The sequence below is a fragment of the Leishmania donovani genome, chromosome 31 (genome assembly GCF_000227135.1).
Source record: "Leishmania donovani BPK282A1 complete genome, chromosome 31".
NCBI lineage: Eukaryota > Euglenozoa > Kinetoplastea > Trypanosomatida > Trypanosomatidae > Leishmania > Leishmania donovani.
The window spans coordinates 979,470-997,151 of NC_018258.1; the positions used below are offsets into that span (position 1 = coordinate 979,470).

At 58.4% G+C, this 17,682-nt stretch overlaps 3 protein-coding genes across 3 annotated transcripts; all 3 read right to left on the minus strand.

Annotated features, from left to right (window-relative positions):
• Positions 1-4,738: 4,738 nt before the first annotated feature.
• On the minus strand, positions 4,739-4,942 carry LDBPK_312030 (hypothetical protein, unknown function; the record flags this gene model as incomplete). The annotated part of the gene is made up of 1 exon (XM_003863244.1): positions 4,739-4,942. The coding sequence occupies one exon, from the start codon at positions 4,940-4,942 to the stop codon at positions 4,739-4,741; it is 204 nt and encodes a 67-aa protein (XP_003863292.1).
• Positions 4,943-10,497: 5,555 nt separating this feature from the next.
• LDBPK_312040 (GP63-like protein, leishmanolysin-like protein) lies at positions 10,498-12,408 on the minus strand (the record flags this gene model as incomplete). The annotated part of the gene is made up of 1 exon (XM_003863245.1): positions 10,498-12,408. One exon carries the CDS (start codon positions 12,406-12,408, stop codon positions 10,498-10,500), a length of 1,911 nt encoding a protein of 636 aa, XP_003863293.1.
• Positions 12,409-14,773: 2,365 nt separating this feature from the next.
• On the minus strand, positions 14,774-16,921 carry LDBPK_312050 (hypothetical protein, unknown function; the record flags this gene model as incomplete). The annotated part of the gene is made up of 1 exon (XM_003863246.1): positions 14,774-16,921. The coding sequence occupies one exon, from the start codon at positions 16,919-16,921 to the stop codon at positions 14,774-14,776; it is 2,148 nt and encodes a 715-aa protein (XP_003863294.1).
• Positions 16,922-17,682: the final 761 nt, after the last annotated feature.

Genomic DNA, 17,682 nt, shown 5'->3' on the forward strand with positions numbered 1-17,682 from the left:
TATTCGTGAGCAGTTCCGATTGAGAGGGGCGAAAGCGGTGTTCCCTCGAGAGTAACGCACGCAGACACGTATCCACGCACGGATACATGTGCAGCGATGCACATACACATACACACACACACACACACAAACACAAAATATCAAGGAGTAGAGAGCCGAGATGAGTGCCGATCGGCACACACACAATGAAGTACGCGGAAGAGGTAACATCACCTCTTTCCTTCGCTGCGTTTTGCTCCTCCATGGAGGCGAAGTAAGAATCTTACGGGACAAAAGGGAGCAAGGGATGGAAGGAAAGCGAGAACTACGTGGCACCACCGTGTACACATGCCCGCACGCGAACCACAGACACGGACAACAAGGGAAGCGCTGGGAGGGACAACAGAGGGGACGGAAACAGACAAGCAAAGGACACAGGAGTCGAAGAGACAGCGCGACAGCATCGAAAAGCGCAGTGCATGCGGACGAGCAGGGGAAAAAAAGATGTAGGGGGCACACGTGTGTGTGTGCTTGCATCGAACAACACACGCCAACGCAGCCAAGCAGCCGAGGCAAGCAGAAGAGCAGAATGACGAGAAAGAGAAATACACCGGCTGCCTTTCAAAGCCTGAGCATGGCAAACGGGTGTGGCAGACTAGCATTAGCGTTGAAAGGCTGAGAGTCGTACTTCAACAAAGGACAAAAACGCTGGCAACCACCAGGGGAGAATGAAAAAAAAAAAAAGATGCAGTCGCTGAGCCCATCAACAAGAGCCCCAGGCTCATATGAACAGCATATCTGGTGTTGGCGGCATCATCCTCTCCTCTCTTTTTCTCGCTGTATATGTGTGTGTGTGTGTGTGTGTGACTCTCTCAGATAGGCGCACGCGACATTGGGGTAAAGTCATCGGCAACGAAGACGTTTTGGCTGCCCCATGAATCGTGCGCGTGCGCCAGGCCGCCAGCAGATAAAGCGGCTGGCTCGTTTGAGCTTCTGGGATGCTGCCCTGAGCTTGATGCACCACTGGTTCTCGTGGTCGGTGTAACCGAAGCCGTTGTGCTTGCAGGAGAGTTGGTCTCGCTGTTAGAGGGATATGGTGAACACGACCGCTGTCTCTGGTGTTCGCCGTCTGCTCCGGCTCCTGGCCTCTCGGAACAGCCCGTGGAGTTGACCGGTGATCGCGCAGCCGGCGCTTTTGATTTGCCACAGGTGCTACGGGGCTTCGTGGCTTGCCGCCGCGCAGGCCCTGCTCCCAGGGTGCATCGTCGACAGAGGTCCGTCGCACCAGGAGTTCCGGGAGCCACACTTGCTGCGCCGGTCACAAGATCATCCACCTCACAGTCTCAAGGCAGCTTTACCCGCTGGCGCTTCCGCAGCTAACAACACCTATGCTGCATCCAGCCTTGTAGCGGTGCTGGTGCCGACTGAGGTGAGACCATCGTCAACGCAGAGATACGGCGCCGCACGGGCTCGCTGGCCCCCGCCGCGCACTGCGCACGGTTCAGCTGTGGGAGCTGCATGAGCCCCTGCATATGTTGCTCTTCCTCGTGCAGGATGTCGCTGAGACTTGCCGCCTTCGCGACGCCTAGCACGTGAACGCTAGAGGGGCTTTACAAGCCATTCATCTGTGCGGCGCCGTCCGTGGGGGCTTCCAGGCTGTAGTACGACGCTTCTCCGTACTCGGCGACGGCTCTTCGGCGCTGCAGCTCGTCCTGTTGCGCTTTGCTCGCGCGAGCCTCGGCGCTGTAGAAGCCGTTCGCCACCACCTCAGCGCCACTACGCGAAGGCACAGGCATGGCGCCGTCCCCGTGAGTAGGGTTGCCCTGGCTGCTGCTTCGACTCGAACTCACCTCACAGGCTGAGCGACCGCCACCGCTGAGGCGACTACCTCGAGAGACACCAAGCACGGCGGCGCCCGAGGACCGATCCACATGGACACCACCGCGGCCTCCAGCTTGTCGCGCGCTGCAAGGAGCACTCAAGGATCGCATAAAAGACGCTGCAGATGCGGTCGCCGCGCCAGGGTGAACGACCTCCACAGCACAGTCGACAGGGTCACTCACAAGGCGACTGTACAGTTCGTGGGGATGGCTTGCATTAACTTCTACTGTCGGCACATCGACAGCGGCAGTGGCTGCGAAAGGGGTGCGATAGCGATAAAGACCGCCGCGGCCGCCACGTCGACGCGCATAAGAACGGTGCGTTGCAGCGTTTGCTGTGCCCCAAGTGCTGTCACTGCGGCGGCCGCGGCCGGCCCCGCTCGTGGCGCCGTTAATGTAGTCCTCCCAGTCACTCGCACACTCGTCTTCGTCAATGGTCTCACTGGCCTCGGCGCCATCCGCTAGCCTCACAGCAAGTGGAGGACCACGCAGAGCTTGAGGAAACGGATGCAGCCGCTCGCGGCGGTACACTCGGAGCAGCCGGTACAACTCCCCCTGCGGCGGCACATTGTGTATATGGTTCAACAGCGCCACCCCTTCCTTGGCGACAGGGAGGCGAAGGCGGACTTCCGGCTGGGGCTGCGGTGTTCTCTCAGCATCGGTAGCGGCATTTCTGCACGCTGCCAGCGTGATAGCCGACTCTGCGATGGAACTGGTGTGGGGTGAGGCTGGACTGGATGCGTCTGCAGCTTTTTGATGCCCACTCTGCCTGCCGTCGTTGAGCTCAACACTCTCACCTGCGCCAAAACTTTGGTCCTCCTCCAGCGTTGTGTGATGGCTGGCCATATCGTTGGAGATAAAGCGCACCAAAGGTCGGAAAACGGCGTACTCGGGACCGATGCTTGCAGGACGGGGAGGTTGCGGCCGCTGCTGCGAATCCGTCGACGGCGGCGGCAGATAAGTACCCAAGGGCGAAAAGTTGTACCCGGACGCCTGAGAGAAGCCGGCCGAGACGCTGCCGTCCCCACGCTCCAAGACATTGAAGTCGTTGCTGTGCCTCTGCGGGGACGATTTCAGCAGGCGGCGCGCGCTGGAAGCAGGGTGCAGAGCCCTGGAACTGTTGACTCGGCGCCACAGCGCGGACACCGGTGACCTACTGCGGGGCGGCGTCGGTTCGCCAGTGGCGGGGCAGTCCCCGAACGTTGACTGCGGTGTATCCTCCAGTAACTCACCGGAGAAAAAGGACAGCAGCATCTGGTGATTCGAGACCATCTGCGACTGCGACGGCACACGGGACGGAGTCGCTGAAACAGCATCGTCACGAGGGGATTGCGGCCAGCCACTCAGAGACCTCTTGTGCCGCATACTGCTCGGACTCCTGCGATTTTCTGGACGGCTCATGGCACCGTCATCGCCTTCTCCACGTGCAGGTGCATTGTCCCTTGATAGAGCAGATGGGGCTTTGCTCAATGCACTCGCTGTATCGGTATGCTCACATGTCTTGAAGGGCAATGACTGTACCGGCGATGCACTGCGTTGACGTGAGTGTGCGCTAGCGGTGATGTTATTGTTCTTACTATCAACCACCAATCCATCCGCACCGCCCTTTGGAGGCCCTTGCAACTGTGGAGCGCCACTGGTAGACGAGAGAGACGGGGGGTAGTGGCGACGTGTGGGCTGCGTTGCATTTCCTTCGCTCATCGTCGTCAGCACGGGCAGCCGCCACGGAGCTTCGGCTGCACAGCATGAACTCTGAGTGACTTCCAACGGGCCCTCTTCCTCGCAATGGAGCGCATCTGCACGCCTCTCTCGCCGTGTAGAGACGCTGTCATGAGTTGATGTGTGCGATGCTGTAGTGGCAACTCGTGATGTGCTTGAAGCCGCCGCCTCCCCCGCTTCCAGAACTTGATCGGAGTGCAGGATTGCGCAACGCGCATTACGCACGGACATGAGCGATGCCGAGCGGCGAGCTTCACGGCGGAGGGCGTCTTTGGACGTGGTGAGCTGGATTCCCTGAGAAGAGACCAAAATGATGATGTCTGCTCGGGGGCCTTCGACGTCGCCTGATTGGGCAATGGAGCCCGCTGCTTCACTGAGCGCCACCGCACGAGCGCCCCCCACCACCGATTGTGCTGTATTGGGTATTGTGGTGCTTGAAGGAGCACCAGCATGCACTATCCTGGGGCTTTGGCCGGAGCGCACCGACCTGGACGGCACACTTCCTGCCCGCTCTCGGTGGGCTTGCGGTAATACGAGAGACGAGCTGTCCAGGATGCGACCTCTGTGACCTCCGCACCGCACTTCAGCACCATTTGTTGTGGTGAAACTTTGCGGTGTCAGGCCAGAATAGCGCGGCAGCAAAGTGAAGGGGGTGTGGTGAAGATGCTCGCGACGGTGATGCTGGGGTCCCTCTTGAGCGTTGGAGGGTGTGCCTGACTCGGTGTGCCGCGACGTTGTGGGAAGACAGTTGGTACTGGAGCTCCCTTGACGACCGCGCTGGCGCCGAGCACGGCGATGTAAGTTCATGAATCGACGGTTCTCTCTTGCCTCTTGAAGCTCACTCGAGTGCAGGCTGCGTTCTGGCCCAAGAGCGACACTGTCCTCTTCATTCACAGCGTCACCAGAAGCCGCGACGACTACTTCAGCGCTCGGCAAACTGGGCCGACGCTGCGGAGAGCGCGCCAGCACATGGGCCTCGGGCTCACCGAGCTGCACAGCTGCAGGCAATCGGCCAGACATCAAGCAGCGCTGCTGGCGCTGGGGCCCATTTTCGCCGCTAGCCCGGCTGCCCGAGAACACCAAGGACATCGCTGTTGAGGCGGAGCGGTTCGACTCTCTTGGCTGCATGCTGCCAATGTGCCGCAACGATGACGGCTCTGCTACAGGCGTGGGGGCGGGCGGATGTGCTGGTGTGTGCACCTGCGATGGCGCTTGCCGCGGCTGCAAAAGCTCACGCGTGCTATTCGACGAGGAGCGTAAGGTGGGTGGTTCTGGAAGAGTTCGCCTGTGATGAGCCATGCACCCGCCAGCGGTTGCGTTAGTAGCGGCGCGCTCTGGCGTAAACAAGCGTGGGAAGACGGCATCGCAACTTGCTGCGCTCAACATAAATGTGGCTGGGTGGAGGGGCATATAACTTGGGCATTCATGAAACCGCAGATCTTGCCTTCTTTCTCTCTTACTTGCGCTCCCTTTGAAGAGCGAGCAGCCGTTCAAGCAGCTGCGTTACGGAGTGCAACAGGGATGTAAGCAACCCTTGTTTGGGGAGAGGGAAGCACAGGAGAGCACACTAGATACCGACAGAGAGGGAGAGAGAGAGGAAAGAAAAAGAGGACGGAGAGAAGCAGACGCATAAGAGAACCGAGTCACACACACACATAACGCCGACTGAACCGCCGCTAGAGAAAGGCGGTCGCGAGACTGAGGGAAAGAACGAAGCAGGCACGAGAAGATTTTGAGAAGATAAACAGGGAGAAGAATGATGGTGTACCCGTCGACAAAAGGAAAACAACGTCAGGGCGAGAGAAGTTAGACACACACCAGACCAAAAATGAAGCCACGACACGCTCCGTCACTTTTTGTGTGTGAGGGGCGGGTGCGCACAGAGGCTCCACTGCACAGACGCCGTGTACAGAGTAAAGACAACAGTGTCGCAAATGCGCGCACATGACAGGCTAGTCCCGCCAAGTGTATCGATGTGGCTGATCAGACGACCGACATGAACTAGGCGGAGTGTCAAGGGCAACACCGTATGAAAACAGGAGGAACGGAGGAAAGGACTGAAGGGTGCACGGTAGCATGGAAGAGGGGAGAGACGGGCGAGCTGCTCCTGTGCCCCCTAATGTGCATCACATTCACATCGTCGGCATGCCAAGCAGACGGGGATCCTCTTTCACGACAAACCAGCTGTCTACTACGGACTGCGGCTGCATGCACGTGGCTTGCAGCCTATCCTGTGCGTGTGTGTGGATTTGCGTGCTATCTTTGTCAATACATGCGTAAGCAGCGCCGTTGTTAGAGTGGCGCAAGGATCGTGATCGTATGGCAGACAGGTTATCAGGGAAGAGCGAGAGTCACTGAGAAAGAGCAAGCGAGGAAAACCAAGAGAGAGAGAAAGCGTACAACGTGGTTGCGCGCAGTTCCTCAAGAGCAGGAGTAAGAACAAAAGTAGAAGGGAAGGTCGATATCAGACGCGCTGCGCCTCCTTCCCTAGATCAATGAAGAATGAAGGTCGAGGTGAGAGAACACAAACATCGAATGCTGTGAAGACCCGCAGAGCACGTCATCTGGATGTCCCACAAGCTTGGCGGCACAAGTACGAAGCGCTTTCAATGCTGAAAAGAACAAAGAGAGACAATTAACTACCCTCCTACGCGGAGTCGTTGCCTGCTTAAGATCCAGCAATGCTCCATCACGGCCACATGCACATGCTCGCTTGCTGTGTGCCCCACTTGGATCGACCCTGGCGTCACAATCACTAAGGGAATCTCGAGGCACTCCTGGAAGAGGCCCGACTCAATGCTGTCGCTCTTCTTCCATACAATCTCAACCTTGCAGAGGCATCGCACACCCGTCGTGAGTGCGGCCTCCTTGGTGGCATTGAGGGATTCGATAAACACCGTTTTCAAAAGCTCTGCCGTGGCGTCTAGACACTTCTGCCGCATCTTCGAGAGTACAGTGTTGCCGATTTCGGTGATCAAAGTGTCTTCATGGGCACGATGGGGTCGGTGAAACAAACGCGGAGAACGAAGTTGCGCACTGCCGGGACCGTGCTTGCGGCGCTGCCACACTCAATCATACAGGTAGGCATGGGGGTACAAGTGTGAGGAGTCGACCGGCGCGGCAGCGGCGCGGGCTAGCGTGCACCCCGACCCGTTCGCGGAGCCCAAGCACCGCCTAACGGATCTTGGGAATGATCGAAGCCGTGTACTCGATGACGTTGCAGCTCTTCCTTGCCACCAAGGAGGAGTGAATCACCTTACCCTCTACCTCAACCTTCCCTGAAGCAAAACCCGTGTTCGCAGTGCACACAGACATGCGAGTCGCACCTCTTTTGTGATGCAGCCGTCTGTCATGAAGCCGTGCTCCTTGAGGTGCGAGGTAAGATATGGGACAACAATGCAGTCGACTTCCTCGTCGAAGGAGAAGGCGTAGCGGACGGACTCCATACGCTTCATTTTCAGAAACACTGAGGTGAGCAAAACAGCACCCGCGACGAAGCCCTTCATACTGATGCCGTTATGCCCGCATACCTTGTCATCCTTCATGGTGAACAAGTTTGCGCCCCACTTCTGTGTGCCCAGGGGGGCACAATGCCGCCCTGCATCTCACCGTTGGCCCTTTGCAGGGTGACTCAGATGCGTGCCTTGTCTTTCCTGTGGCCGTACACCAGAACACAGCCGATACCCTTGCTCTTGGGGTAGGCCTCCGCGTAGCGAATGGGGTCGAGATTCGATTCGGTTGATCAAGTTGCGTCGAGGCCGGTCAGCTTGCCAAGCCATGACCTCGAATTAATGACGTAGTGAAACGTTGCCGTGATGAAAATAAAGGGCGGGATGCGGCTGGCGCTGGGCGGGGCGCTTTGGTGCCTGCGCCGCCGTCAGGGCTTGGGTGTGGCCTCCCCGGCCGGGGGCGGCGGCCCGCGTCGGTTTTGGGGCTGCCGCCAGTTGATGGGGGGTTGGCACCCCCCCACCCCTTGCCGCCGCGGGGCGTGGGCGGCTTGCCCCTGGCCCGTGGGGCACGGGGAACGCCGGTGCCCCCTTCCGCACCGCCCGCGGAGGCCGCAGGCGCAGGAGAACAACGGCCACCGGGGGCAAAACGGCCGAGGGGGGGGGCGCCGCGCCGGGGCGGGGCGGGGGAAAAGGGGCGCGCCGCCAATCCCGTCGTGCTTGCGGTGCTGGCGAATGGGGCCCTCCTTTGGGGCGGCGGGGTGCGGCGGGCAAAGCTGGGGGGGGGGGAACGTTGGGAAGAAATGACCCCCCCCTCCCCCAAGCAAAAAGCTGTATCGCGTTGAGCGGCTAAAGGGCAGCCTCGCTTTCTGGCAGGGAGCAGGGGGCACAACGCCGCTTAGCATTCGCTGCGTCCGCAGGCTGCCCATGGCTGCGCTATGCGGGGTAACGGGGCTGCCGCCTCTGCCCTCCAGAGCGCGTATGGCGACAAATACGCGTTGGAACAAGAAGCCACAGAAAGGGACGAAATGAAAGAAGAGGGGGCGAGAGTAGGTGGGCAGGGAAGGGGGGGGTACAGAGGAAGGCGAGGAGCACAAATGCAAACGGAAGAGATACCTTTATTCAACATGCCCATTCCCCTTTATGCCACGCTGAGGTGTTCCCCGTCATGAGGGGCATGGAAGAGAGAACGAAAAGAGAGCGAAAATCAGGCCAAGGCTTCCGTACAGAGGTGTGAAAGCAAAAGACTGAGTGCCGGCGGCTTAAGTCAGCAATAACACACCCAGGAGACCTCAGCCGGAGGCGACGAACTCGCAAATGGTGGAAAGAGTCGAGTCTGCGACCCTAGCGCCGCTGCTGACGTCGCGATGCGCCTCGACTAGTAGCCCTGCGTGACGCCGGCCGGCGTACGGAAGCGGAGTGACGCGATGCCGTAGGTTTTGCTGAGCAGGATGCCGGGGTGCCAGAGCTGTAGTTGGCGTTGATAGAGGCCTGCGTGCTGCAGCCGAACTGCACCTTTGCTTTTTCGGCCACCTTGGCGGTGTTGGCTGGCTGGAGCGTAGCCATTGCCTTGAAGGTTTTTGAGGATCGTGCTGTGCGCCGAGGTGTTGGCGCTGAGGCTGCGCGCGTGCCGCACCTCGTATTTGATGACGTGCACGGTCTGCGGGTAGGCGGCGATGCCCTTGGGCGACGCGTTGAGGATGCCGACGGAGGGGCGGCCGTTGCCAAAGTACTTGGCAGGTAGTTGCCCAGGGGATGACGTTACGAGAATCGGGGCTGCGGAGAGGTAGAGGATGAAAGCTGCCTCTGCGATCCCGACGGTGGTGTGCGAGGCGGCGATGGTGCTCTGGCCTCAAAGCGAGGCGGTGGTAATGAGGGGAGAGGGCCGATAACGAGATGCTGCCGTTGACGCGCTGCACGCTGGGTGTGGGAGAGCGGACGTAGAATGTGGGGGTTCGCGGTGGGGTGGAGGAAGTGGAAGCGAGTTGTGAGTGCTGTGGACCACATCCCTAGAGAGGCTGCCGCAGAGGTGCACCGTTGTCTTGTATTCCGGCACCACATCGACGTGGATTAACCAGGGTCTCCCCTGCACTTGGAAAGGATGGTACATGTGGGGCACATGCAATCAGTGACAGATGAACGAATGCAGCAGGCTGGTGAGTTTATTCGCCGGTGCGCGGGGGTAGGCTCTTGCAGCCAAACACAACGGTGTGTGTGTGTGTGCGCGCAACGTGTGGCTGAGGCCAGCGTGAGGAAACGAAAGCCTCACGTCAAGATGATGTTCGACGGAAGGCGGGCTTCGGTATACGGTGCTGCTAGAGGAGTTCGTGACTTAGGGACGACATTCAGAAAAGAATATCAGGTGACGGAAGCCGGGTACTGTGCCAAACGACGGCTTCCCTCTCATCAGCGGAGTAGTACACGCACACACACACACATATACACATATATGTGTCGCGTTGACTTGAGCCTGATGAGCACGGGAGAGACGTTGTTAGCACAGCGATGGCGAAGAGATGCTTATAGAGGGAGTGAGTGACGGGGTGGCGCGTCGGCTTGCAGGGGCAGGGGGTGACGCCTTCTTTATTGAGCCGGCCAGCAATCGCCTTTGCACGCCTAAGTGCCGATAAGGGAGAGGGGCTGCAAAACGGGCGCAGAACACACACACATACAAAAAAAAACGAAAGCGAAGGATTAGGAGGAGGAGGGAAGAAAAGGGCACAATCAACGCAGAAAGAATAGAAGCTAAACAGTGAGGAGGGGGAGGGGAAGAGCTGCTGCTGCTGCTGAACAATATGTACATAGCTGAGGCTAACAGGAACAAATGTGTTGCAGGGCTCGGTGATACGCATGTGAGGGGGCTTCCCGGAATAAAACAATAGACAAACCATAGTAAAGTAGTGGTTTTGTCTGTTGCACCTCGTCGCGTATGCGTGTGCTGATACCGCTGCTGCTGCTGCCGTTGTTGTTGGCGGCAGGTGGCACCGAGTGCACTACTGACGCAAGACGGCCGCAATGCTTGTCGCACCGAGACAGCCGATCCTGCGCGTGCGTAAGCGTGGCGAAAGGAAGGAAGAGTGCGCGCGGGGGGGGTAGGGGGAGTGGGGGAGAAAAAAGTTTATTTATGTTGTGAAGGATTGCGCTGCCATGCACTCCTTCGTTCTCTCGCTCGGGGTCTCCCCCTCCCTCCGCTTGACATGCGCTACTTCTGTTCTGCTCTGCCCCGCACACGTCACATGTGACGGGAGAAAGGAAAGGTGCGCGAGACGACAATGGTGATGGGAAGCTCGTGCCGGTGCTTCGCCTTCCGTACACCTGTCAAGGACATGTATACATCATACATACACCGTACACATAAGCGAGGCAGTCGTGGAAGGCACACCCACGGGAGCAGTAGGAAGTGGTGGAAGAAGAGGATGGGCAGTAGACGCGTATAGCTGTACAGTGCCCGTCTCCGCCACACCGCCTTCTACTTAGCAGATGCCCGAACCGAGCAACACAGCGACAGCAACAAGGCCGCTAACGACCATTCCGTGCGTAGCAGCTGTAGCCGCGCTTGGCGACGCTGTTGTGGAGGTGGTGGGGGCCGCTTCCACTTCCGCGAAGGCGACCGGGTTCGCGTAGCACACATCGTCGTAGGGCGGACAGGCAATAAGGCCGCCCTCCACGAACACGTTGGGGCTACTCACTGCTGGCTGCACCGTCACCCCAGTGCCACCGGCGCCACACGAGAGCCAACTGTTCGCGCCGATCACGAGTACCTCATAGGTGCGAGACGCGCTCTTGCAGTGTACCTTGGCACAGATGGCACCAGGCTGAGTGAATGTGAACTTCACCAGCAAATTGTCTGCGTCGAAGCAGCGCGCGTTGTCACCAGTGATGCTGCCCGGCATCGCGCCTAGCGAGCCGCCACTGCACCCGGTGTTGGAGAGGGGCTGTATCACGGGGCAGTAGTCGCTATGCGACAGAGAGCCACCGAGGGTCGGCTGATTAGGGAAGTACTGCGCATAGCTTGGCAGAGACGAGGAGTAGGTAGTGAGGGCGCACCGACCAATGCTCAACCGGTCCGCCGTGCAGCTGCGCACCGAGGGGCTGAGGCTGTCGCAGAACACCGTAGGGGTGTTGGAGGTGCCTTCCGTCAAGCACGGCTCTGTGAAGAGCTTACCCCCTGCGGTGGCGCCGAGGGCAACAGGCTCCGCCTTACTGAAGTCGACTTTGTAGAAGCCCATATCCTCCAGGGCAGCGAGCGACAAGGAGCTGTAGCGCGCCAGACTGAGCACAGGAGCCATCAGTTCATCCTTCGCGGCGCGGCGCTTCCAGTGCGAAAGTGACGTGCCCGGCGCGCCTTGATCTTCCAGCTCGGCGCCATAAAACACCTCTGCGTCAGAGATGCCGTACTTGGCCTTGGCAGCCGCGCGCACAGACGATGAGTTCAGCACCGGTACGTTCCTTTTTCCACGCAGAGACGGGACGGTGGCAAACATGCCGCGTGCCTTGAAGACGCTTGAGGTGAAGCCGAGCGCGTGCAGCAGTTCATGAGCGGCAACGCGGCGAAGACGATTCGTGCTACCAGACGGGTTGCCTCCATAACGGTCAATATGCTCTTGCGTCTCCCCTACCGATGTCGGGAGGTAGCGCGGGTTAAAGTACATCGCCCCCACAGCTGGGCGGCTCGTGATCGTGGCCGTGTTGGGGTAATACTGGCAAGTAACAGCCCACGCAATGAAGCTCTTCGGAGTAGATGTCGGACCCGCTGCCACGTAGACGACAAAATCCGCGTTCGGCACGCCCGTTGTCCGGTGCGCTGTCGGGACGGTGAAGGAGCCGCAGTATGACCCCGGCATGGAGTTCACGACGATGGAGGTGCTGGCCGCCAGCCGACGCACCTTTAGTCGCTGCGCGTGCATGTTGACTGCCTGGGGTAGTATAGAGTTGATCAGCACAGCCTTTTTCGCATCCGTCAAGAGATCAGCGTTGCTGGTGCACGGCACCAGGGAGCCGCTGGAATCGGGGCGCATCTGGCCAACGGCTGTGCAGTACTTCGATTCGTCCTCCAGATCGGGCATGAAGACAGCAATGCGGATGGGGGCCCACTCCGAGTCCTCTCTGCCGCTGCTGATCGTGACGGTGGCCTGTGGCTCGACGGCATGCTGCTCGGCGGTGGCCGAGCCATTCCATCGCTCGAGGCCCATTTCGACCTGATAGCGCAGACCGTTGCCATTGTTGCGCAGCGCTGCGTATGTGAGAGGGAGGTGACCTTGCTCTTGGACGACCTGGCTGTGCCCGCACGAGGACGGCGCCGCGACTGTGGTGAAAGCTGCGTAAATGAAGAGAGCATTCAGCCACAACTCCATACGCCACAGCACGGCGGGCACATGCGACATCTTGCCTACTGCTTGCGAAGGATGGCTCACTTCGATAAGTGGCGACTTCCGCGAGTAATTTGCTCCGGGCAAGGGAGGCGGAGCGAGAGAGCGGGCGGACACCACAAAAAAAGAAAGTACACACGAAAAGGAAAAGGAGACGGAAATGATAAGAGGGCACTGAGGGGGAGGGGGAGGCAGCCGTGTGCTGCGAGATGTCGGCGTCTTTGTCGGTGTTCGGAACGTCTGCAAGAAACGGAAAACACACAGAAAGAAAAAGGAAGCGAGAACCTAGTTAAGTTCCGTATCGTGTGGGTGCGGTTCAGAGACACACCTTCACAGTCCCTACAACGAAGAAAGCAGCCGCGTTATACATAAAGGTGTGCCTGCTTCGGAGGGAGAGGGAGGGAGGGAGGGAGGGGGGAATCACCAAAGCCTGCGTGCAGAAGCAAACAAACGCGCCAGGATACACGAAACGGACGAGAGGAAGCGGGAAGCAAGCCTCTACAGACTACCGGCCGGCGTATGACAGTGGCTGTCTGCTCACGTGTGCATAGAGGCACAAAAACAATGGAGGACGTGTGGGGCGTAGAGGGGTGGGGTGGGAGTCGAGGGAGCAGAGAGAGCCAAGCGGGTGTTCAATTGTAAGAAAGAAAACGAAGACAGAAAACAAGCGTGCGAAGAAGAAGTAATAAGATGGGGGGAGGACTGCAGGAGATGGCGTCCGAGAGGCTTTCCACTGTTGCGTATACCTCGAGGAGCGAGAGAAGGGGGGGGGACAAGACGAGGGCAGGAGAAGGGGGTGGCGGGCGGACGGGGGCGGGTCTTGCCTCTTTCGTTGTTTTTTTTTATTTGAAGGGTGACCAAGCGGGTAGACTTCCACCAAGAAGAGGAGAAGCACACACACACACACACAACGGCGAACAGGAGGCGGGGGGTAGGAGGAGAAAGGAAATAGACGAACAGACAAACAAAAGCCAGCTTGTGTCAGTAAACAGTCACAGGCGCGAGGTGAACGGAAAGAGGAAGTGCGCGCGTGTGTGTGTATGGGGAGAAAGCGTTCAAAACAGCGAGCGCAGATGATGACGATGATGCTGATGTATGATAACGATGGTGGCACAAGGCGAACACCAGTGTGTTGCGGTGCGTATATCCTGTCAAGAGAGTAGAGGAGATGGAGATGGAGGGGTGTGCAAATACTCAAATGAAGGAGACAACGTCGCAGACTACTAGAGAACAGTGTCCTGGCGTGACGTGTGCTAGCTGTGAGCATATACAGCGAGATGGGACCGTGCCGTTACCGTGCACGAATATGTTTTTTGTACAAGTAAGTGTGTAGCGAAGTTGTTTTGTAGGTGATCAGAGAAGAGGGAGGAGGAGCGACGAAATAGGCAGAGTGCAAGTAATGATAATTAAAGAAAAACGGAGAGTCAAAGGCCTGCCGAGCAACTCGGCACATCGATTCTTGTCGAACAAGCCGCAAAGGCGCCACATTTATATCGACTTAGGCATGCATGACACGCACGCCATTGGAAAGGCGTCCGAGAGCACGCGCAGCTCATCACCTTGCCACTTGCTTGCTGATGAGGCTTGTTAGCAAAAAAGCGCCGCACACCATTCTTCTCTTGCCACGTCTGGTGCTTCTCTCTCTCACTCCCCCTCTTCCTTACCACACTCTGTGAGCGAGGCGAAGAGGCGGCAGAGACGGTAATCGAGCTGCGCTGCCGTTATTGTGTTTTGTCGCACTATTTGACGTTGCCTACTCTCCGTCACCACATGACTGAACAACTCATTGTGCGGGGTACAAACACATCCGGGTGGAGAAGGTGGAAGGCTTGCGGAGAAATACACAGCGCGCACGTGATCGAAAAAAAAAAGAAACAAAACAATGTGGCTAAACCACCTCACACACATACACACACACGCACACAAAATATCAAGCAGTACAGACACACAACCCAGATTTCTACAAAAGGAAATCACGCGGATGTGAAGGTGGACGCACACGTCGAGGCGGCAGCATCATCACCAGCGCGTACTTTGCGTGGACGAAAAGGGCACCGACCCACGGAGAAGGTCACACAATACGCTACGGAGATACAACACGCAAGTGAGGCACGGTGGTACAGGAGAGGAAAAAAAAGAGGGCGCTGCGCGTTTCACTGACACATCCCTACCCTGTCCAGTTTAGCGCAGATTCACACAAAAAAGACTACCCACAGTGAAGGGAAGGGTGGCGGAGGTGGACCTTTCTCAGAAGACGAGGATCTGATGCATATAGCGAGGTTTTCTTCCTCCTCCTGCGTCTCCGCCGCTCTCTCTCTCTGGCGCGCGTACAACGTGGATGGGGCGATGCATGCATTATTGCGTCGTCGTGAACGCGCCGTCACATGGCACAGATAAACACCAGGCAGATGAGCAGGACAAACCCAGAGACGAACGCCACCACGGCCTTGTTAGTTTCCTCATCGACCGGCACCGCAAACACTGGATACTCCTCTTCCATTGCCAGCTCCCTCAACGGCTTCACCATAGGAGGCATCGCCTTCACCTTGTGGCGCCAGGACTCCGGCGTACGCGGCGTTGCTTGCGACAGCGACTCCTCACGGGAGTGCTGGCGCTGAATGCCGGCACTGCTGATTGTGCTCTTATTGCTTCCGGAGTGAGGGTTGTTCCAGTTGTCGCGGCTTCGGCAGCCGTCAAAGCCGCCTACCGGCGAGGAGTGCAGGAGAATGGGCGTGTGTGCTGATGGAGGCAGAGCACTACGCACCCATGGCCGGCGCTCAACTCCGTGCGTGAGAGCGGGGTGGCTGTAAGGCGAACTGTGCCCAGTGCTGCTTGGTGGATGATGATCCTCCAATCCTGTGACTTCCAGACACCGCGACGACGACAACGTTGGCGGGCCGGCACCGCGTGGTCTACCGCTTTTGCCCGTTCCTCCTCCTTCCCTCAAGACCCGGCCGTCGATGATGGTGACGTGAGCTGTGGGCGGCGCTTGTGTGGCAAGATTTTCGCCCGTAGAGAGGTGCTGCTCTAGATGGGCATTTAGCTGTGTGCTCCAGGGGTGTCCGTCCACCTGCGCCGGACTGCGAGGATGCGAGGAGGAGGCGCTCGAGGACTCCTTGGTAAAGAAGGTATCTACCACCTCCGTCTGGCTGGCCGCGCCGCTGGAGGGGTGGCTGTGTTGGCTTTGAGGGTTGTGGGTTACCGCTATGGTGTCCCCACCAGCGGCGTTACTCTCGGCTGGCGTAATCGCGTCCGTGCTAGGAGAGGATGATGAGGCTGCTGGAGTTCTGTGACAGCCACCATGGCAGCCCTGCAGACATTCTGAGCGCGAAGATACTTGCGAGCCCTCCGACGCCGGCGCCCCCTTCCGATTCACACGTCCAACCATATTCCCTTCGCTTGCCTGATCGTTGCACATGTGCTTTACAGTGTTGTCGTTGCCATCTGTATTGTGGCTCTCGTGCGCGCCCACAGACTGCTTCCAAGCGGAAAGGTGCGAGCGCCAGTCCAGGAGCTCCTCAAGCGTTTTCACATTGCCGACTGGCGACGCCAGACATTTGTGCGCGTGCGCTTGCGAGCCGCTGCTGTGGTCTTCGGCACCAACGCTGTGGGGGCCTGTTGCTGCCACGCCTGACTCCACTGTCCTCACCGCAGCACCGGATGAGACGGGTTGCTCTGAGGCGATCTCTGCCTCTGCGTTGGGCGCAACCTCCTCTTTACCGCCGTGCGAATCCGCAGAGTTTGGAGCTAGTCGGGGCCCGGGTGTGGAGAGGCGCGGCTCGGCTGAAGGCGACTGCTCATGTGCGTATCTCTCTGCTGCCGCACCTGTGGACGGTGAAATTAAGTTGCACCCAGTGCGACTCGTGCAGCTCTCCAGCGCATCCAGGTTCTCTGCCCGGCTCACCATGAGGCTGCTGTAGAACGACGCGTCGTGTGAGGATATGATAGAGGAGGAGCGCGCCGCGGCCGGGTCGCCGCCAAGGAGGGGCGGGACATCGGTGTCATTGGCTTCAGCGGCGTTGGACGCCGACGACTGAGAGCGTTGCACCGGCTCACAGAGGGATCTCGAGAGTGGGTCTGACCTCTGCAGCTCCACCTGCAGCGGTGAGAACGGGACTGTAGCTACTGTTGGTTCATCTACACCTCTGGCCACGTTAGTTGCCGAGCGTGCGCTCGCGTTCTCTTGGTTGATGCACTCCATGCTACAAGAAAGAAAACAAAACAAAACAAACAAACGCGGTAGGCTTGCTACTGCTTCGGAGCGTGAGAGTAGGACCACCGCCGACTTCTCTTCGTTTTCCAGTTCTGACCGCTGTGGCTCACTTGTATCCGTGCCAGACACTTTACGGCGGGGAGGGGGCGCGACTTGCCGTGGCCGGAGCGAAGCGTCGCGGTGCCGACGAAGAGTGCTTCGTGGCACCAAGCCCGTACACGCCGACTCAGACGCAGTCGCCCACGAGGAAGATAGGCACGATAGATGACGGATTAGCGTAAAAAAGAAACAAAAGAACGCACGGATGAATCCCATAAAAGAGGCACACGAGACGTTGAGCTAACGAATTCACGGGACACCAGACCCCAAGAAGGGAGGAGTGAGGGGAAGAGGGGGGGGGGAAGAGGCCAGGAGGAAAACGTTAAAGCAGAAGTGCGCGCAGCGCAGACCCACACGAGAAGCGATTTGCAGCTGAAACGTCCACCGACGGCTAAACGGGGGAAAACAAGGGAAGCACCCACAGACCCCCACACGGAGCTATAAACACACACACACACACACGCACACACAACTGTTGATCGTCGAAGGGAGGGGAGGGAAACCGCTGGGTGACAGTGCAGTAGGTTGATGAAATATGGGCCACAATGGAGGGAGAGAAATATTCCGTCGATTATTGAATCGTGCCAGCTCCGAGGGGAACAGAGGAGTCGTTATACGGTCTAGAAAATAAATGAAAAACGCACCAAAGAGAGGAAGAGTCACGAACAGTTAGAGAAGCAGTTGGCGCGAGGCTATAAGAAAAAAAAAGGAAACAGGGGCACACACAGGCACTCACACACACACACAAAAACGGAGAGACTTCACCGCTCACGCTGGTTTAGTTGGTCTTTTTGCTAGCTCTCCTCTGTACCCTCCTTTTTTCTGGTTCTTTGGTTTGCCCACTCCACCTGCTAGGCTGTTCGTGAGCAACCGCCGCAGAGGCAGAGCGATGAATAAGGGAGATGAAGACCAACTGGAACAGAGGGTGAGAGGTGTATGACGTGTGTATGTGTGTGTGAGTGGATGGTGGTGGTGGT